Genomic DNA, 19,568 nt, shown 5'->3' on the forward strand with positions numbered 1-19,568 from the left:
CCAGGACCCGGGTCACGACCTGAGGTGAAGGCGGACGCTCCACTGACGGAGCCCCCTGGGGTGCCCCAGCTTATTTATTTCTTATCCTCTTTCTTACCGAGAAACTGTCCAGTTTTTGGACTTCTTTTCCTTCTACACTTCTAGAGATACACCGTATTTAAAGCTTGAATAGTACCCATTCTAAAAAGTAAACAGATTTATAGACCCAATACCCCCAAAACACAGGGGCCCAGTCTCTCTAAAATTTTAACACAGGAAAGCGAAACGAAAATAATGGGAACGGCATAGAGTACAACCTAAGTTGTCAACACTGTTATCTTACTTTAGGGGTTTCCAAGTAAGATAACAACAATCCTGCAAGACTTGAGGCGGGTATGACCCCCTTTCTGCCGTAATCACACTTTGTTGCCGCATTACGCTCACCTTCTGTAGCAAACTGCTCTAAATGTTTTAAGGTGATTTCTTTGTATTTTGAAGTCTCCGCCAGTCTATCGTATATCACGGTGTCCTGGAAAACAAATAGAAGGCACGATACAGTTAAAATAAAGCATTTTGAGTTCAGGAATGTTGATGTTGGCAACAGTATCGGCGGCAAATCGGTATTAAAAAAACAACCAATCACCTTGAGCATTAGTTTTAAAGCACAAAATATTTTTCCCCCCTAGTAAGACTGTTTCCCCGATGATACGACGAAGCCAGGGTCAAGGCCGATATTTCCATCCTTCTCCCTCCTGAATAAATCTTTAGTCACTCCAGTGCTCAACGTCTCACATCCTATTGGTACTTCGCGGACCGTGCAAGATCCCACCCCCCACCTCTGAAGGTTTTGCAGGACGCTGCAGGGTATAGGCACCGTATGAATACACAGGTGCCACAGGGGAGAATGGCCCAGCGCTCAGAAAGTTTGGGAAATGCTGCTTTGAACAAAGCCCGCCCTGCAGCGACGCTTCTGGAGTCTTTACAATGCTAACGTGCACAGTGGGTCTCTGGGGCGCCATACGGTGCAGGCCCCAAGCTCACGCAACGTGGATCCGAGCTGGAGATTGGGGCATCTGTACGGGACCGGGGCGCACGCACAGCAAACTCTGAGAAACACAGGTCCAAATGCACAGAGTGGCCTGCTGGGCATTATAGGGAGAATTTCCAACAAACCGAGCACAGACCGATAGCTGCATATTTCTGACTGTCACGTTAGCCTCGAAAACCTCGATTCACTTAGTTTGTAAAATTCAATTACTGGGTGATCCTCACAGTCCCTTTCAGCTTGAGTGTTATGCGCCACTTAGGTTTTCTCTGAGTTTTGCCCCTTTAAAAAACTGCTTATTGTTACTTTCGTTACTCTTCAGCTTGGGTTTAACGTTTTCAGGATTTTAGTGTTTGGCCTCCACGGTTTTATTAGACTAGGAAAAAATAAATCATTTACCTGCAATTACTTTCTCAGTGGTATTACCCATTTTGGGGTCTCCAGTCTCAGGGCTGAGATTTGGAAGCAGACTAATGGAGTATGATTTAGAACCCTTGAGAGAAACAAGAACTTGGTGACCTCAGCACAGATGGAATATTCCAGGCCCCAATTATGAATTTCTTTTCATTTTTCAGGGGTGGAACGGGGAAGGGGGGGGCAATGCAAAAGGAAATGATAATTTCCCCTCATGGCTCCCTTTCTAGAATGAGAGGTATAACTTACGAATGCTATTTTTTTTTTTCCCAGAGGCTAATGACATTTTCAGTGAAATTAAAAACAGGGGTTTTAAAACTATGAAAATCTTAAAAAAAAAATCAAAGTCAAGAAGTGATAAGGGAGAGGAAATTGTGCCATGTAGCCACGTTTTCAAAAAAACCGATGCTCAAAATAGAATTTTCTACTTTATGGTATCCAGGAAAGCAGGGGCCAGAATGCGGCCCTTTGCAGGAATTAGGTAGTATGTTTGTAAGTGACCGTCACAGCTGGCCACGCGTAGATGTGAGCAATAAATACGTGCAAATAACCTTTTTTGCCCAGAGTTAACACTCACAGATTCAGAGAGCTACCTCAAGTGTTTGGCCCATGGTTAGGACGAAAAAAAAAATGTTTTTTTCCCAGGAACTAACATGTGCGTATATGTCTTATTTCCCCTAAGATCAGATTTAGAACCTACTGAGTCTACATTGGCAGAAAATCCTAACTGGATTCACGTATCCGGTGTCCTAGTGTTGGGTCAATTTTCACTTGAAAAGTCGTTTTCCTATTCATCTCTCAGACTCCAGTTCCCGCGCTGCGCTGTCCTCACCGACCGCATCCTGCACGTGTTCAAAACACATGCATTACGTGACTACACCACCTGAGGTCATCCCGGGTCATCCCTGGAAGAGCGGATGATTCCAAATTGCCAAATAACGGAGGATGGCACAGCGGAACAGGAGAGTTAGGAGTAAGAAGGCAGCCAAGAGAAGAAAAGAGGTCTTACGCAATTAACCGGTTAAGCACTGCCTTTTACACTGAAGTTATCTGGGTGATCTTGCCACAGATGAAGCAGGTGCCCGCAAGGAATCGGATCCTGCTGTCGGGTCAACGGGGACGGCCGATACATTGCGTGAGGCCCCTGTGATCTGGGACACCGGCTGAAATCACCAGCCGCAGCCACACGTGAGTGTAGACAGACGTCCTCTGGGCGTGTGCGTGCCACTCAGATTTCTCGGCTCTCTGCCGCTGGCCGGGAGCTGAAATGCTGAACACAACTGACGTCGCATGTGGTCCTCCTTGATCCGTGGCACGGGATTTTATTATTTTATTTAGGGGGCACTTAATTAGAAGTTTTCTTTAAGCTCTCTAATGCACTAAGTGTAACAGGTTTCTAAGTTCTCCTCCACTATGTAAGTATCGGGGTAGGGTTTTCATTTCCTTCAACAAATTACGATTTTGTTTGTGTAAATGTGACTTTTCTTAAATCGGCCACTATCGCAGACATAAACTGTACTTCTCCTTTTTTTTTTTTTCATTTAAAAATTAATAAAGCAAGGCAACCTCACTGCAGAAACCCTGGAAAAAAGGGAAAAATGCAAATCATCCGTATACCCGCACACACACAGCCACAGTCTCCCCATGTTATGTTCTAGATGGACTCTTCGGTACTGTTCTCTGATTCACTAACTGCACCCCTGCCACTGTTTAATTTAGACTGTATTCCATTTATCTGATGTTTTCTTTTAAATTTATGATTTCCAATTTAGCTCACACATATGCCCAAACCTCCCATTTATTTCTGCTTAAGAATAGTTGTGATTTTTTTAGAAAAATCATATTGAGCACTAAGCATCCTTGGTCAGACAGGTCTATACACATGATTTCACCTGGCGTGAATCCACGTCCAGTTATTTACGTGCTTGTTCCCTCTTTGGCAGGAGATTTCCTCTTGTGTCTCCACGTGTTGCGCCGCCTGGTTGTGCACAGCCCTATCCAGTGGTTTTATATAGAGTTGGCATGAATTTTTCTCAGCTTCTTCTCATGATTAGGAAGCTCACCACTGTCTCAGGCATCAAAGAGGGGAGGCTGGCTCTCATCCACATTTTACAGAAAGCACTATTTGCCCCCACTAACACTTAGAAACCAAACTCCAACCACCAACCCCTGATTCTGACCCAGGGCCTGGGACTCCCACCCCGCTCAACCCTCTTTATATCCATCTCATGTATTTGGAATAGAGGATATATGTCAGAGTCTGAACAGACTGTGTCAACCGGACTGGAAAGTATTATCGCTGACTCCGTAGAGGACGTTTCTACTAAAGTCTCTGTGGCACTCGTCACTGTTCATTATTCACTCTACCAGGGAATCAACACTCCTCAGACTCTCCTCCAAGTCTGATCTCTCTTCCTGTATCCTCTACTCTTCACCCTTTGCCCTCCTCTTCTCCATGTAGTATTTCCTTCTTACAAGGTCTCATCCATCCCCTGCTTTCACCTTCCAGCTACACTTGCTAATTTCTAAATCCGCATCCGCACTCCAGATTCCTTCCCCTGTGAAATCCAAGCCATCTCTGCCTCATGGCCCAGATGTGGCTCCCAACCCTCTACCGTGGGAAGTGGCACTACTTTGTCTACCTGGCCAAGTCCAAATCGGGTCATAATCCTCGGTCATGGTTTTCCCTACCACGTACATGTAATTAGTGACTAAGTCCTAAATCTCAGGTCTACTCAATCCTCTCTGCAACTGCCTGGGTTCAGATCCTTATCAACTCTCGAACTGTGGTCCCTAGCGTCAAGGGTAACTCAGTATGCAACTTTCTGTCTTCAGTCATCTTCCTAAATGGCATCAGAACAATTCAGAAAAAAGTACAAGTTATCGAGCATGAAAAACCCCCCAGGACCTAACACACGCCCACCTTCCCAGCCTTGAGCCTGCTATTCTCTGCCAAACTACATGCAGTTCTCAAGTGTACTTTGCCACTTTGCACATTTCAGCCTTTTTAGTAGTCAACCACATTTCATGGCCAACTTGGGAGGGAGGGGAAACAATGCAATAAGCAAGTTAATGTATGCAGACCACCTCCATGATTAGTCAAAAAGGAAGTCCAATGTTTTTATTTTTTATTCAATGCTTTTAACTCCCTAAACAGAGGTTCTAGATGGAAGATTACTCAAAACTAAGAAAGAAAGGATGTGTGTTGGGTGTAAACCGGGCGCATAATCATTTAAAGGAGAAGGTCTTAAGGCTCTTTATTCCCTTATCACTAAATGCTATCACTGGAACATGGAAGAGCTTTACAATACACCTCAATATTGTATCCTAAACTTCTCTTTATATATATAAATATTATATATAATATATAATTATAATATTTAATATAATTTATAAGTTAATAAATTTATAATGTATATATAATTATAAATTATAATTCATATATAATTCATATATAATATATATTTATAATAATAAATTATATATAATAATAAATTACATATATATATATATTCTGTGACTAGGCTTAGTTCCTGACAAATGTTGGGTCTTATCTTCCTTTCTCCAAAATCCAGTTTCAAGTCTGGTAGATAAACTGCACGTAATGAATAAATATTAGTTGTTTCAATCAACAACCACAGCATTCTAAAACTAAATTTATGAGACATCATTAAATAATCCTACCAAAATGCTTTAAAACCACAGCATCCCAAAATGGCATTTTAATGCTTTAAAACCAAGGCATCGAAAAACATTTTCAACAAAAATTTAAGTTAATAAGCTTTGGTTTCCTAATAAGTGCAGTTTCCAAGTTTCATTTACTAGATCAAGGTTTTTGATTCTATTTAAAATTGGAAAGTTCCAAGTTGGTTAAGTTACCTGACTAGTTTCCAAGTAGACCAGGTACCTGGAAAGGATAATTCAGAAGGAAAATACTAATTTTAGGAATAAAAGGCAGGTCTGGTCAGTAGACTCCTCATTTTTCCAAGAGCATAAACAGATTTTAACTAAGGAAATTCACTCTGAATGACATTTTACTATTTCTGTCACTATAATCTGCCAATACACCAAAGCCAACCAATAGTCAGAAATTCCGTTATAATTAAAACATGCAAGACAAATGGTAATAACCCTATGATGAAATTACAGTAGTAACTATGATCCATTCCCCCCCCCTTTTTTATGGTTTTTAAAAAATTACATTCAAACTGGTAGGGATCCCTACATTTCTAATAAAATTCCCAGGCATTTTCTGATTTAATTGTCTTTTAATATATTTTATAACATAAACCTCAAAGATTGTGTATCAAGATTGAATTATATGAGTAAGCTAGGCCAAATTTTTTCAAAGCACCAAATTTACCCAGAAGGAATTCCACATTTCACCAGAAGAGGCTCAACACTATCACTATAAAACACCAAGGAAAGTGGATGTCAGCAACTTTATGCTAAACATCTGTGTTACATTTCCACAGCAGAATGCTGAACGTATACATTATAAACCATCATAAATCAAAACTGTAAAAGGCAAAAATAAAAACTTACAGCTCCTTTGCAGTAAAGTCGTAACTTCCCGGATGGTGTGCGAACAATCACGGACATTCTTTTTCTAGCGCTGAAAGAAAGAGGTTTTCCATAATGTGTCATCGTACCGAGGATACGCATATGTATGTTTGTCATGCCTCACATATTTTAATACTCGCAATGAAAAATAAATTTTACCAAATTATGAGCCCTGTCCTTCCACATATACAAGCCATCCCCTGGGTGTGTGGTGGGGTACCTTTGAGACTTACATTATGTTTTTTAAGGCACCAGGGTACCAGCTGCTGCCCTAGAGGAATCATTTACAAAATGCATCCTGGGAAACTGCAGGAGTTAGTACCCACCTGGGCAGAAGAATATTCTGGTTCAATGTTTTCAGATTTAAAAAAATATTTGGGTTGGTATCTAAGGGCAAATTATATGTTATGGCTTTTAACATACACAGAAATAATGATCCACCTAGAGCATATACCCAAATCACACAGAAAGGCAAGCGTGGGCACTTAAAAACTGACTTAAGCATGCACCGCTATTATCTTTCAATGATTATTAGCGAACCCCTGGCATCACGTAAAAAAAAAAAATCTATTTGCATGACAAAGTGAAGCTGATGAGCACAGACATTTTAATACCGTGTCAGCAATACAGAACCGGGTGGTGACACGTAGGGCATCTCTGGTGACAACGAGGCAGCAAGTAACGGTGAACAACCCACCGGCACCGCACCGCACAGGACGAGCCTCACTTGGAAGGAATGGCGTTTAGGCATTCTTTCCAGAAATCAGGGCAATAAAGGACTTCTCAAGTGTCTGTATCTATTTGTTTTACCTCAACATTCTGCCTAAAAACGGAGATGAGCCCAGTATGAAATAGGACATTAGACAGGGAGTCCTGGCCCCAGGACAGTCAAGGGTTTCTTTCCGAGGCATCCAGAAACATCCAGTCCTCTCTCTCTCCATCTCCCCTCTACGTTAGTGCCTCCGATCAGCATTCCTGTGCTTATGGAAGACGTATAATTGGAGCCTTCTCGTTACGGCCCTGCAGACTCCACCTTCTATGTCAGCCCTCCTGCGTGCCTCTCTCTAACCCAACTTCAATGACAGGTGGCCCCAAACTCATCAGCTTTCCTGCTCTCATCTTCTCCAGGCAAAACTCCCAAATCCTGGGTAAACGGGAACCCTTCTGCGGCATCACAGAGGATGGACACAGGTGGGGTGAAAAGTTGCTGGGCCACCGAGCTTAGGAAAGCCAGGGCGCAAGGCTACCATGCTCCCCACTGGCCTGCAACTCGCCACCTCCTTCTGGTGGCTTTGTCTCACCGTCTGCAGGGCTCGCAGCACCTTCTCTGCTCTCCATGCCCGTGACGAGCCCGCCTACTCCGGACCCTAGAAATTTTTGCAATTCACCTTGGTGGAAGCCCCAGACAAGAATTTCTTACTCTTTCTGCCATTAAGACCTAGACATTCACACAGCTGTCTGCTGGGCACCATCCTCTCCGCCTCTTTTCCCAGACCATGGAGCAAGTAATTCTTTTCCCCTCAGAGGCCTTCCTTTCCTACGTGCTGGGAACCCCTCTCTTCCTCAGGCACGTCCCTCCCAGAGTCATGTTGCTTTCCCAGTCTGCATCTTCCCCTCCAGCTGGGTCTCCCTTATCAGTACGTAACGGGGTGAGGGTCTCCATCCTGGAAACCCAGGCCTGCACAGCCCACCCCATGGAGCCACTTCCCTTCACAAGTCCACCCCCCACGGCCACTGTACCTGCGGCCTCCCCTTGCATCCCCTGCGTGTTACCATCAGGCCCACCTGGCTTCTTTCCTGACCTTCCCCCGAAGGGCTCCGGTCAGCAAGTACTGCCCACCTTCAGCTCACCACCCCTGCTGCAGTCTCTGACACGGATGATCACTGCCACCTCGAAAAGGATCCTCCTCGCTGACCGTTCCCCTCTCTTTATCTTCTACATCACTAAGCACGAAGCAGTCTCTTTTGCCGATTCCTCTCCTCCTAATCAACTTAGAAGCTGGGACACAGTCACAGGGCGATCTTCAGATTTTCTTGTTCCCCTCACCCCCTATATTTTATATCCAGGAGATTCAACTCATTTTTGTGGCTTTGATTACCATTTACAGGCCAACAACTACCAAGTTAATATTTTAGCCACAGGCTTTCCTTTCCTCCCAGCCTTCACCTCCCACGGCCCACCTGTGGCTCCTCCATCTGCATATCTCACGGGCACCTCATCTAGTCACTACTCCTCCTGTACGTACCATCTGTATAAACGGAACCTCTTCCCACCCAGCTGTTCAATCAGAGACTCTAACCCCTCCCTTTTTTCTTCTTTCACCTCCAACCCATCCCAAAGGCCCCCTGACATTCTTCCAAAAGGTATCTGGACTCTATCAACTTTACTTTCTTTGTGCTACCATCATTCCTCATCTAAACCACTAATGTTTTTTCCAGAGTCTCTTTTAATACCACCGTAGTCACTTTTCCCCACTTTCAGCCTCACACCTACTCCCATCACTGAATCCCAACAAGATCTTAAACCCCCAATCTTCTTTTATTTCTCTTCGTGGTGCTTTAAGGTATGTGCTGATAAACAAACATACCCAAATGCTAACTGATATACTACTTATAATTATCTGCTGGTATAATGCAAGTAGACTTAGGAAAAACAGCCACTTTGACATGAAAAAAAGAAAAGGGTGGGGGATACATTTTGGAAATACTCTATTACAGTTTACTCATCAATGTCTCATGCATTTTCCCTTGAGCCCTTCGGTGCATACAAGTGAGGAAAAACAGTGTTTAAGTAACACGTTAGACAGACCCTATTATTTTTGATATTAACCAATGGCACATGGTCACTCCCAACCAAGACAGCCAGCAAAGTTGTCATAGAAAAGAAAATGCCAAAAAAAAAAAAAAAAAGAAAGAAAGAAGGAAAGAAAGAAAGAAAAAAGAAAAGGAAATGCCTTTTCCTTTTTTTTTTCCTTCCAAGAAGTTACATGTCTTTATCATTTTCTTTTAGTTTTTATGTAAATTCTAGTTAGTTAGCATACAGTGTAATATTAGTCTCAGGTGCACAATTTACTGATTCAACGCTTCCATACAACACCCGGTGCTCCTCACAAGTGCCCTCCTTAGTGCAATCTTACTTATTAACCCGTGCCCCCAGCCACTTCCCCTCCGGTGACCATCAGTTTGTCCTCTATAGTTAAGATTCTGTTCCTTAGTTTCTCTCTTTTCCCCCTATGATTGTTTGCTTTGTTTCTTAAATTCCACATATGAGTGAGATCATGTGGTATTTGTCTTTCTCTGACTTATTTTGCTTAGCATAATATCCTGTAGCTCCATTCATGTCACTGCAAGTGGCAAGATCTCATTCTTTTTTATGGCTGAGCATTATTCCATTGTGTATGTGTGTGTGTGGGGGGCATCTTTATCCATTCATCAGTTGATGGACATTTAGGCTTCTTCCATAATTTGGCTATTGTTCATAATGCTGCTATAAACATCAGGGTACGTGTGTCCTCTTAAATTAGTATTTTTGTATCCTTTGGGTGAATACCTCGTAGTGCAATTACTGAATTTAGGGTAGCTCTATTTCTGACTTTTTGAGGAACCTCCACACTGTAAGAAATGCCTTTTCTAGTCACTGTACAAGCTTGCCTTATGGAGAAGAAAGTTCTAGGTGAACATTTATTTCCTTGAACAGCAGGGTTACTTCCTGGTTGTGGCTTGGCTTTAAGTGTCCTGTTAATAGTGATGCAATCTTTAAAGGCCATCCTGTCTGTTAACTGAGGCCCATTTACCATTAATAGGTTATCTAGGCCCATAACCTAGAGTGTAGGTTAGTTCAGAAACTATATAGTCAAGCAAAAATAAAAAACTGAACTCATAGAGATGTCACTGATCACTATTAGAAGGTCTGTATTATTTGACCTTAAAAAATAAGTTAAGTAGGATATTCTCCTTGATTTCTGATTTTTCCTACTAGATGGTAACTGGTTTTATACCTAACAGAGAGATGGATATGGTTTCTGAAATCCCAAAGATAATTAGATACAATGAGCACAGAATTAGACTGCTGGGTTCCTAACTCTTGATTCAGCTTCAGCACACATAAATCCTGCAGCCTCTAAGTATAATGATGTTTCCAGATCACCAGCCATAAGACTCCTGGTCCTATACCCCACAGTTGTGATGCAGACCGGCTACGTTCAAAAATATTTTTACACTGCCTCCAGGAATCATGTCTTGTAATATTCTGAAGGTAGGTGTTAATGATTTATCAGCAGCTATGACAATTACAAACTATACTGCAGATTTTAACTTAATATCTTTTCTAAATAAATTTAGTTAAATAAAAAATAAAACAGGGACGCCGGGGTGGCTCAGTGGTTGAGCATCTGCCTTTGGCTCAGGGCGTGATCCTCGGTCTGGGGACCAAGTCCCACATCGGGGTCCCCACAGGGAGCCTGCTTCTCCCCCTGCCTGTGTCTCTGCCTCTCTCTCTGTGTCTCCATAAATAAATAAACTTAAAAAATACAATAAATTATACCTTTTAGTTATTTAAAAAGGAAAAAGCAAAAATATACAGAAATTTATCTTACAGATAAAAATCACAGAGCAGATGCTTTACCTGGTGAACTCCAGAACATTGAGTAATTCGTATCTTTCCTCTTGCCCCAGCTATAAAGGAAAGGAACACGTGATTACATCCAGTTGGAAGTATCTTTGGCTTCTTGGAAATAAACCCTGCATGCATGAAGTTTTAATGTAAAAAATAATACAAAGCGTTCCTTCTGAATATATCCTCTAAGTGGATTCATTAACTTTCGGATTAAGAGAGAGGGCTGAATAGTTAGTTTAGTTTCTGTCTTTAGTTTAGTTTAGTTTCTGTCTTTCTCAAAGCCTCACTAAAACTATAGCAAGCACTTCAAAAAGAAAGCAGCTTACAATGGCATGAAAAAAAGAAAAGAGACAATATCACCAGAAATTTGGAAGCTAATTTGGAAATTTTTCTAAATTTGGAAATTTGGAACGCAGATTAATGAGTGGATGCATCTTAGTAGATACTGAGAAGCTGAATGCTATAGTGGTCATGGGAAAAGCTGAGAACCCACCTGATTGTTACCACATAATCCTTAAGCGGTTTAAGGATGTGAAAATGCAGATAGCTCTAGAATTGTGAGGTAATTGTGAAGCAAAAGAGGGGCCTAAATTGGGGAGAACTTGGTAAGCACCGCTTGAAAAGCAGCTCTCAGCACTGGCCCTTCCTTTTGTCTAGAAGAATCTTTTGTCAAGAAGTTGACTGGCACAGCTGAAGACATGGCATTGTTACCACATTCATATTAAATGCCGAGCCCCAATATCCCAACCTACTCAGCCAAACCTTCCCAGGCAGAAATCAAGAGATTACTCTCTGGGGAATTCAACGAGGCCAAGGGAAGTCTTAGAGGTACAGACGCCGACTTCCCAAATTAATCCCACCAGACCACCCTACAGTGAAGCCCAGTATAGACAAATAACCCCCTCAGGCTCTGAATTGCCAAACTTGCTTTCAAGGTCTCCCGTCTTGACCGTAGGAGTACCAGAGATTAACAAATGCTAACAGAGATGTCCAAAACCAATGGATAAAAGCAATTTGGAGGAAAAAGAATTCAAAACCAAAATTTCCTACAGATTGTTGAAGTTTCAGGTCTGGGTTTCCTGATGGGCAGGAGAGGCTGGCAAGCAGGTCCCGGATGCCTCTTCACTTTAATTTCAACACCAGACTGAAGTAGTTTGTCACCTGTGTCATATGTGGCATTTTCTGTTCTATTAGCTGGATTACTGTGGCTTTCTGGTGGCATAAGACTTTTTCACAGTGTTCCATACCCTTGGAAATACTGGCTGCATTAGCCAGTATATGCTTTTTAATGGGACTCATGAAAAAAATGTGGGAAACAGTTGTTTATAATAATTCTTATGTTTTTGTGATTAATGTTTACAGTCTGGTTGCTTCTCTTTGGTCGTATGGGAGGAGACTGGCCTTATTATTCTGCAATTTGTGTCAAAAACCTGGTAGAGTCTACTATACGTCCATATGCAAGGGACACAGTAATTAGATGCTGCTCTGTTCTCCTCAGTGGAAAATGAGAAACTTTGGGAAAGAACATCTGAAAGTTGATATTTAACTTTTGGTGAAGTACACTTTTCCCAAAACCAAAATCACTGCAGTGACAGTTTGAGACCATTTTATATTCTGGTAAAAACTATAGTTCAAGTAAAGCCTTGTAAATGTTTTGTAATTAAAAGCTTTGTTAAACACTTGTAAAATTTTTTTAAATGAAAATTTCAAAAAACTATTATTATTTCTCTCAGAGAAGTAATATAAGTTTGACTTTCATGAAACAAGAACAGGATACTATTAAAAAGAAATACTGAAAGAACAACAAAAGCCTTTCAAAACCAAAAATACAGAGTAGAAATTAAAAAAAAAAAAAAAAAAGCTACGACAAAGCTGATGAAAACTTCCAAAAAGCAGAGCAAAAAGGCAAAGATACAAAAAGCAGAAGTAAAAAGTTAAAGATTAGTTCAAAAATTCTAAAGAGAGACAGCAGGGCAAAGAGAGGGAAGGAAAATGGAATTATTCAAGAAAAATTTCCCAGAACTGAATTTTCCAAATGGAAATGGACCCATCAGTGCTCAGTACAGTGGGTTAAAGATATTCCCACTAAGGCACACTGTCATGAAAAACCCAAACTCTTGGGACAAAGATCCTAGGACCTTCCAGAGTATGGAGCAGTGGGTAGGGCAAGTCACAAAAGATGTGGAATCACAATAGCTTCTGATTTCTCAGGTATACTGGAAACCAGACAATAGTGGAAAAATAAAAATTTCTAAGGAAAATGATTTCAATCCTGTAATTCTATATTCATCCAGACTATCAATTACATATAACAGTAGGATGGAAAATGTTTAGACTTGAAAGGACTACAAACTAAATTACTCTCCATGTAAGAGTAAATCCACTCTGTGATAAAGAGTAGATTTCCACCAAATCCACTAAAGGATGTATTTTAGTAAGAGTAAACTAAGAACAAGGCAGACATGGGATTTAGGAATGAAAGATCTAACACAGGAAAGAAGTAAAGAAAGTCCTCGGGGAGGTGATAAAGCAATCCCAGGATGATAACCATGAACAAAATGGTGACCCATCAGCCAGTGCATCTCAGAGCTGGAGATCAGGAGCGAGACCTATTTAGGGCTATCGTTACCATGTCCTCTGCTTTGGGAGGTACTTTTTAACCTAAAGAATCAAACGTGACACGTGTTGCATCCAAACAAGGTAGTTCACTAAGAAAGAAGATTTGAGATTCAGGAAATAATCCTACACAGAAGAAAATCCAAAGGGATTCCAAGTATTGTAGAAGTATTAGAACTGGCATAGACCAAAAAGAATGGTGGACTTCTAGAGGGATGGGGGTGTCTCAAGGTAGGAACTGCCATCTGACAGACTACCTGGTGCGACTGTACTTGTAGGAGTGTACTAGGGAGATATGGGAACAATCACGAATAGGTAGAAAGAAAATTCGTCAATTGAAAAAAAAATAAGGGACTTCTTTACTTCTTTAGGAAACAAAGGAAAAATTATTTTCAGGAAATAATTTATGTCAGGATATATAAAATTAAAAAAAGGGAAAAAATGCTGAATACAAAAATGTTCAACTATGAATATTGGTTTAGGCATAAAAAGCACTAAATAATGATTTTTTTAAAATGAGATGCAACTTATATACAAAAAGCACATAGACCTTAAGTGTATAATTTAGTGTAAACTGTGTCATTTACAGTGGAATGCTGGTGTGACCACTACCCCAATTGAGATGTAGAACATTCCCATCACCTTGGAAATTCCTTGTGCTCTCCTCCAATCTGTCTCCTCCCTGACCCCGAGGCAATCACCACTCTGAATTTTATCCCCGCATCATTCCTGTCTCATCTGGAGAGAGTATGCACTCCTTGGTGTCTAGCTTTTTCTGCTCCACATAATGCTCCTGAGGTTCATCCATGTTGTTGACGGATCAGTAATTCCTTCCTTTTTACCATTTGGATATTTCATTGTATGTGTATATCACAATTTGCTGATTCCTTCTCTTATTGATGGATGTTTGGGTTGTTTCCAGTGTCTGACTACTCTGGATAGAGCTGCTAAGAACATTCCATCAGGTATCTGTTTGTGGACAGAAACTTTCATGTCTTCTGGGAAACTATGAGTAGAATTACTGGGTCAGCGGCATGTTTACCTGCGTTAGGGAGCTCTACAAGGTCTCCCAAAGGGCTCACGCCTTTGGAATGACTAACAACATACAGGTGTTCCACTAGCTCTGTATTCTCACTAACATTTGGTGCTGCCAATGTTTTTAGTCTTGGCCATTTTAGTGGGTATATAGCATTTCACTGTGATTTTATTTTGCATTTCACTGATGACTAATGATTTTTTTTTTAATGTGCTTAGTGGCCTTTCTTTTTTTAATTTATTTTTAATTTTTTATTGGTGTTCAATTTGCCGACATATAGAATAACACCCAGTGCTCATCCCGTCAAGTGCCCCCCTCAGTGCCCACCACCCAGTCACCCCCACCCACCTCCCCTTCCATCATATACCTTCTTCTGTGAAATGTTCATTTGAGTCTTTTGCCTATTTTAAAAATTATGTCTGAATATGTGTTTAACTAAAAGCTGTAATATTATTATAGTAAATATATACCAGGAAGGGATAGTGAGTCAAGAGAGATAAGTTCTCATTTAACACAACAGAACAGAAAGTCAGGAGTTATAGTCAAATGGAAGAATCAAAACATATTAATCACATGTTTCTGAAAATATGAGATTCATAAATGCCTGAAGAAGAAAGAGATAAAAGAAAGTGGTTGCTTCTGGAGAAGGCAACTGGAGTAGGGAACCTCTACTTTCTTATCATCCTTTGATATTATTGTATCTTTGAAGTTATGCATATGTTATTATTTTGATGAAAAAGAGACTTAAAAATAAATAACTTACTGAATCTATAATCACCGAGTCCGGCGTTCTTCCAGTGAAAACAAAATTCAGTTGCTTGGCTGCTCTGACCAATGCTCCCTCATCTGTTTTAGGAAAACAGGTGAAAGCAAATACATGGTGAGATAAAAAAATTATCCCTATTACAACCGAAATACATTACTATAATTTCTACTTAATTGTAAAAGAATTAAAATTTTGTTTATTCTGGCCTCTGTTACTGAAATCTATTTCTTTCAGAATTATATGATAATGCCAAAGGAATGAGTAGAGTCATTTTAAGGATCTGAGACATGTATGGCACTGGAAGTCCTATTTCACTGTTGGTCAACTCACCTAAGAAGGAAAATTTAAATGTCACCTTGGTTCAGAATATTCTCTAAAAAAACCTTTCTCAAAATAAATGCACAAGATTGTTTTACATTTTATGCTTTTCCTCCTAAAACACTAAATGTAGAAAAATACTAATTGAGGACTCAATTTAGGTAGTTCAGTGGTTTGGCGCCTGCCTTTGGCCCAGGGCGCGATCCTGGGGTCCCGGGATCGAGTCCCGCATCGGGCTCCCGGCATGGAGCCTGCTTCTCCCTCCTCCTGTGTCTCTGCCTCTCTCTCTCTCTCTATGTCTATCATAAATAAATAAATCTTTAAAAAAATGGATATAAATGCACTAGGTTATACACCTGAAACTAACATAGATAACACTGTGTGTCAACACTACTCAAAAAAAAAAAGGAGCTTAGACAAGGAAAGAAATGGATATAAATGAATCGATGTTTATTTTATTATACATTAATTACTTTCATTGCCATATTGTATCAAACTTTCTTGTTGCTGAGGGTAGGGTGTGGGATTAGGAACATTCACATAGTGTCCATCCTAAGAATATGAGATGTAATTTTTTTTCTGCTTCTTAGGAATTTAGTACATTCTGCAAGGTCACGGGTGCTGGTTTAGAATACAGTTAAAACATTTAAAGGTCTTTAAAGTATGTTGCTTCTTTCCTAAAATCTTGCAATTATCATATTGACTGTCCAATTTTACACTGAAAATAGGTTTAAAATCAAGCTGAGACATTAAACATTGATAACCATGCTAATATGCATTTTATGGCATCCCTTTCAAATGGGTGAACTTTCTTCATCCAAAAAAAATACACAAAAGTTCCTTGATTATCATTTCCAAAAGATGGAACAGATTATTATTACTTCCAAAAGAGGAAAGCAAAATTGTTATTTTCAAAGAAGAGAATAGTTACTATATGTATAAAAAGGTACTTTATATTTGTGTGAATTTTCTCATTCAAATTTCTATGCAATTTATGTCATATGCCAAAAATATATAACCTTATACACATACATACTTAATTCTGAAAGCTAGGTTATTCTAATTGATAAAAACATTGCTATTATCTAAAACATACAAGTTGGCTATTTTGCTTTTTCAAATTAAACTGATTTTTCTCTAGACAACATCAAATTTCAGAATAATTCCCACTGTAAAACTACATTATAAATCCTTCCTTGTACCTGGAGATGCTGCTTGGTAAATAATCTTGTCACCTTCTCGCTCTGGCACTGCTGTGTGACAAACTGCCATCATTGTAAGAAATTCACATATTATAGGTGCAGTTGGCTGTAAGAAATAAACACAATTCAACCCTTTCACTTAAACATTTTGACACTAATGGCAGCAACATTACTTCATGTCTATTAAGACTGGCTGTTGAGCACTGAGGTGTGAGGTTATTGACAACAAAGAAGTCAACATCTATTATGAAGAAAATACATTTTTAACCAAAATCATTCGCTCTTACACTCTCTCTCACTCATTTTCCAAACATTTACACAAAACAACTTGGTGGTTCAAATGAAAATAGCCCAGTGATAAAAAGGCAGATAGGGTCAAACCCTGTCCTCAGAAAATAGGGGAGAAATTCTAAAATGCTCATTTACCTGGATCTAATTCCTGATTAGATTTAAACTTTTGGCATCTGTTCTCACTGGGGTTCCACTACTTTGTGTTGGGGTGATGACCTTAACCTGACACATGTTTTACTAAATAAAAAGAATTGGCTGAGCAATTGTTGTGTACAACGGATTCTCAGAGACTGAGGAAGACATAGAAGTGGATCCTTTCTGCAAGGAGTTTATATAAGAAAAGAAGCCAGATTTTTTAAAATTTTATTTTGTATTTTTTATTTTTTTTTTTAGGTAGGCTCCATATCCAGTGTGGAGCCCAACACAGGGCTCAAACTCATGGCCCTGAGATCAAGAGACAGATGCCCAATGGACTGAGCCACTCAGGTGCCCCAGAAGGTGCAGACCTTTTAAATTAAATATCTTGCTGCTAATGAAGAGAAATATCAAATAAAAAGATTCTTCTATGCTCTTGGACAAAAAACAAAAACAAAAACAAAAACAAAAACAAAAAAACAAATGGGAGTGATTGGAAAGGCAAATCACAACGAAAAATCTGTTTTCAGGTTAGTACAGCGGAGAAAACAGACATGGTTCCCGCAGTGCAAAGTGTAACTTGTGGGGATGAGAGAACGGAGATAAATACACAAATATTTACACATAGTGTGAAAGGACTACAAGGGAGAGAATGTGCAAATACCATGTAACGTGATTTGGGCCAGTCTGCGGTTATTCTCAAGATAATGTGATACTTAAAACTGAGGTTTTAGCTTCACGAGGAATTGAGCCAAGAGTTTTGCAATCCGATAAGACTGAAAAGATCCTACTGAAGGAAAGAATGAAGTGTGTTTGAGAAAACAAAAGCCATTACGGGCGTGAGGAGAAGGAAAGGAAGAGAGACCCAGGCGAGGTTGGTGACTTGCCAGGGGCCAGACCACGTACCTCTGGAAGGTAGGCGGGAAGCCAGAGGATGGTTTTAAACAGGGAAGCCATGGGATTTGATTTCCACGTCCATCATTTCAGTTGCCACGTACAACAAGAATCGGAGGGAAACAAAAGGGTACAAGGACACTGGCAACTGTACTGGGACTTGTGCACTGGTGCAAGGATGCTGGCCGTCTGGACTAGGGGATGGAAAGTGAGAATGAAGTCAAGAAGACATTTAGGGTATATTCTAGAAGCCACTACTGATAAGGGCTTGGCCACCCTATGCAGCTGGAGATGGATGGAAGAAGAGGAATCCAAAGCAGCTCTTAAGTCCTTAGAAAGAGAATTAAAATAGGTGACGAAGCAACGTGACCCTGAAAACACAGAGGGGAAGAGGTGGTGTAGGTCTCGTGGGTCCTGAACCCCATATTCTATTAAAATCTCTTTTAAGAAGAAAGGCGACAAAAAAAAAAAAAATACCTGTAGGGACACCTTGCTAGAGCTCCACCCAGGGGCACAGGTTAGTAAGATGACCAGTGCTGAAGGACCATGTTTTGAGGTAGTGAGTTCAAGTTCTGATAGAGCGAACTTGAAGTGATGATGAGAGCAGGCTCGAGGGCTTATCCTCCAGGAAGCCAAACTGTCTGATCCGATGGAATTTTACTAAGTGTCAAGTAACTTCGTAGGTACAATGGTCACACTGGGTGGAAATTTCTAGAGTTCTTATTGTGTAGATTGGGCACTGGCCTATCATTTTGAGCAGGTAATTCATTTCTACAGATATTCTGAGATGGTAAGCAGTGAGCTGTTTCATACACACAGAATTCTATTGATTATTTAATATTAGACGTTTTGAAAAGATAGTATACTGATTAACAAGATTTTCAAAATTAAATTCCTAACAGCCATGAATTTGTGTGAGCCGAGTAAAAAAGATTAAACAAGAACAGATTTTGGTAAGTATTAAACATGATCACGAAACAAAAAAAAATATATAAACATGGAAGATAATTCACAAAGAGACTCACTAGCTTTCACTCATTAACAAAAAGATAATGGTTTTACGTTGCTTACATGATTATTTTGGAGGTTTTCCAGCAATGACGAATCACTAAACGTTTTTTCGTCTCCAAATTGTGAGCTCTGCCTGAAGGAGAAAATGGAGCAGACCTGGTTCATTTATACAAGCCATTGATCTATTTGTAACTTACTTCTTAAATAAATCATTATTCTTATTAAATAAATCATTTATTCTATTAAGCAAACGCTTAACAGATTAAATAAAATTTAGTCTGCATTTCTAGACAAGATACCATCAATTTCACAACCAAATCATACATTTTCAAGCATTCTGAAGTGGGATAGACTTCTGCAGTGTAATAAAAAATAGTATTTTATAGTTTGTTTTTCTGGAGTGGAATTACATTGTACTTATACGAAGCTTAAGAAAATTTTTGTAAAAAGTAAAAACACCGCTAAATACCTAGAGGTCTATTCCTTCTACTTCCACAATTTCTTCAAGTTTTTAGAATTTGATTATAAAGCTACTATAAAAAAACAATATTGATTCTTTTACGTTACCCTATGAGAAATCTTTATTTGTAGTAACTAACATTACATGATTATCGTATTCAATATAAAAATGAGCAATAAGCTTTTAATATATTTCATCAACATCTAACACTAACAGATATCTG

The 19,568-nt window shown here is 39.8% G+C and overlaps 1 protein-coding gene across 6 annotated transcripts in view; it reads right to left on the bottom strand.

Moving 5' to 3' along the window:
• ATP8A1 (ATPase phospholipid transporting 8A1) overlaps positions 1-19,568 on the bottom strand; it is a 224,355-nt gene that overhangs the window by 108,538 nt on the left and 96,249 nt on the right. For all 6 annotated transcript variants that reach the window (XM_038555963.1, XM_038555961.1, XM_038555959.1 and 3 more), the window contains 6 exons: positions 18,946-19,018; positions 16,555-16,660; positions 15,032-15,114; positions 10,626-10,675; positions 5,984-6,053; positions 424-508 (listed from right to left, as the gene is read on the bottom strand). In XM_038555963.1, coding sequence (XP_038411891.1) covers positions 424-508; positions 5,984-6,053; positions 10,626-10,675; positions 15,032-15,114; positions 16,555-16,660; positions 18,946-19,018 — 467 coding nt within the window. The remainder of the gene's footprint in view (positions 1-423; positions 509-5,983; positions 6,054-10,625; positions 10,676-15,031; positions 15,115-16,554; positions 16,661-18,945; positions 19,019-19,568) is intronic.

Source organism: Canis lupus, chromosome 13 (assembly GCF_011100685.1).
Source record: "Canis lupus familiaris isolate Mischka breed German Shepherd chromosome 13, alternate assembly UU_Cfam_GSD_1.0, whole genome shotgun sequence".
NCBI lineage: Eukaryota > Metazoa > Chordata > Mammalia > Carnivora > Canidae > Canis > Canis lupus.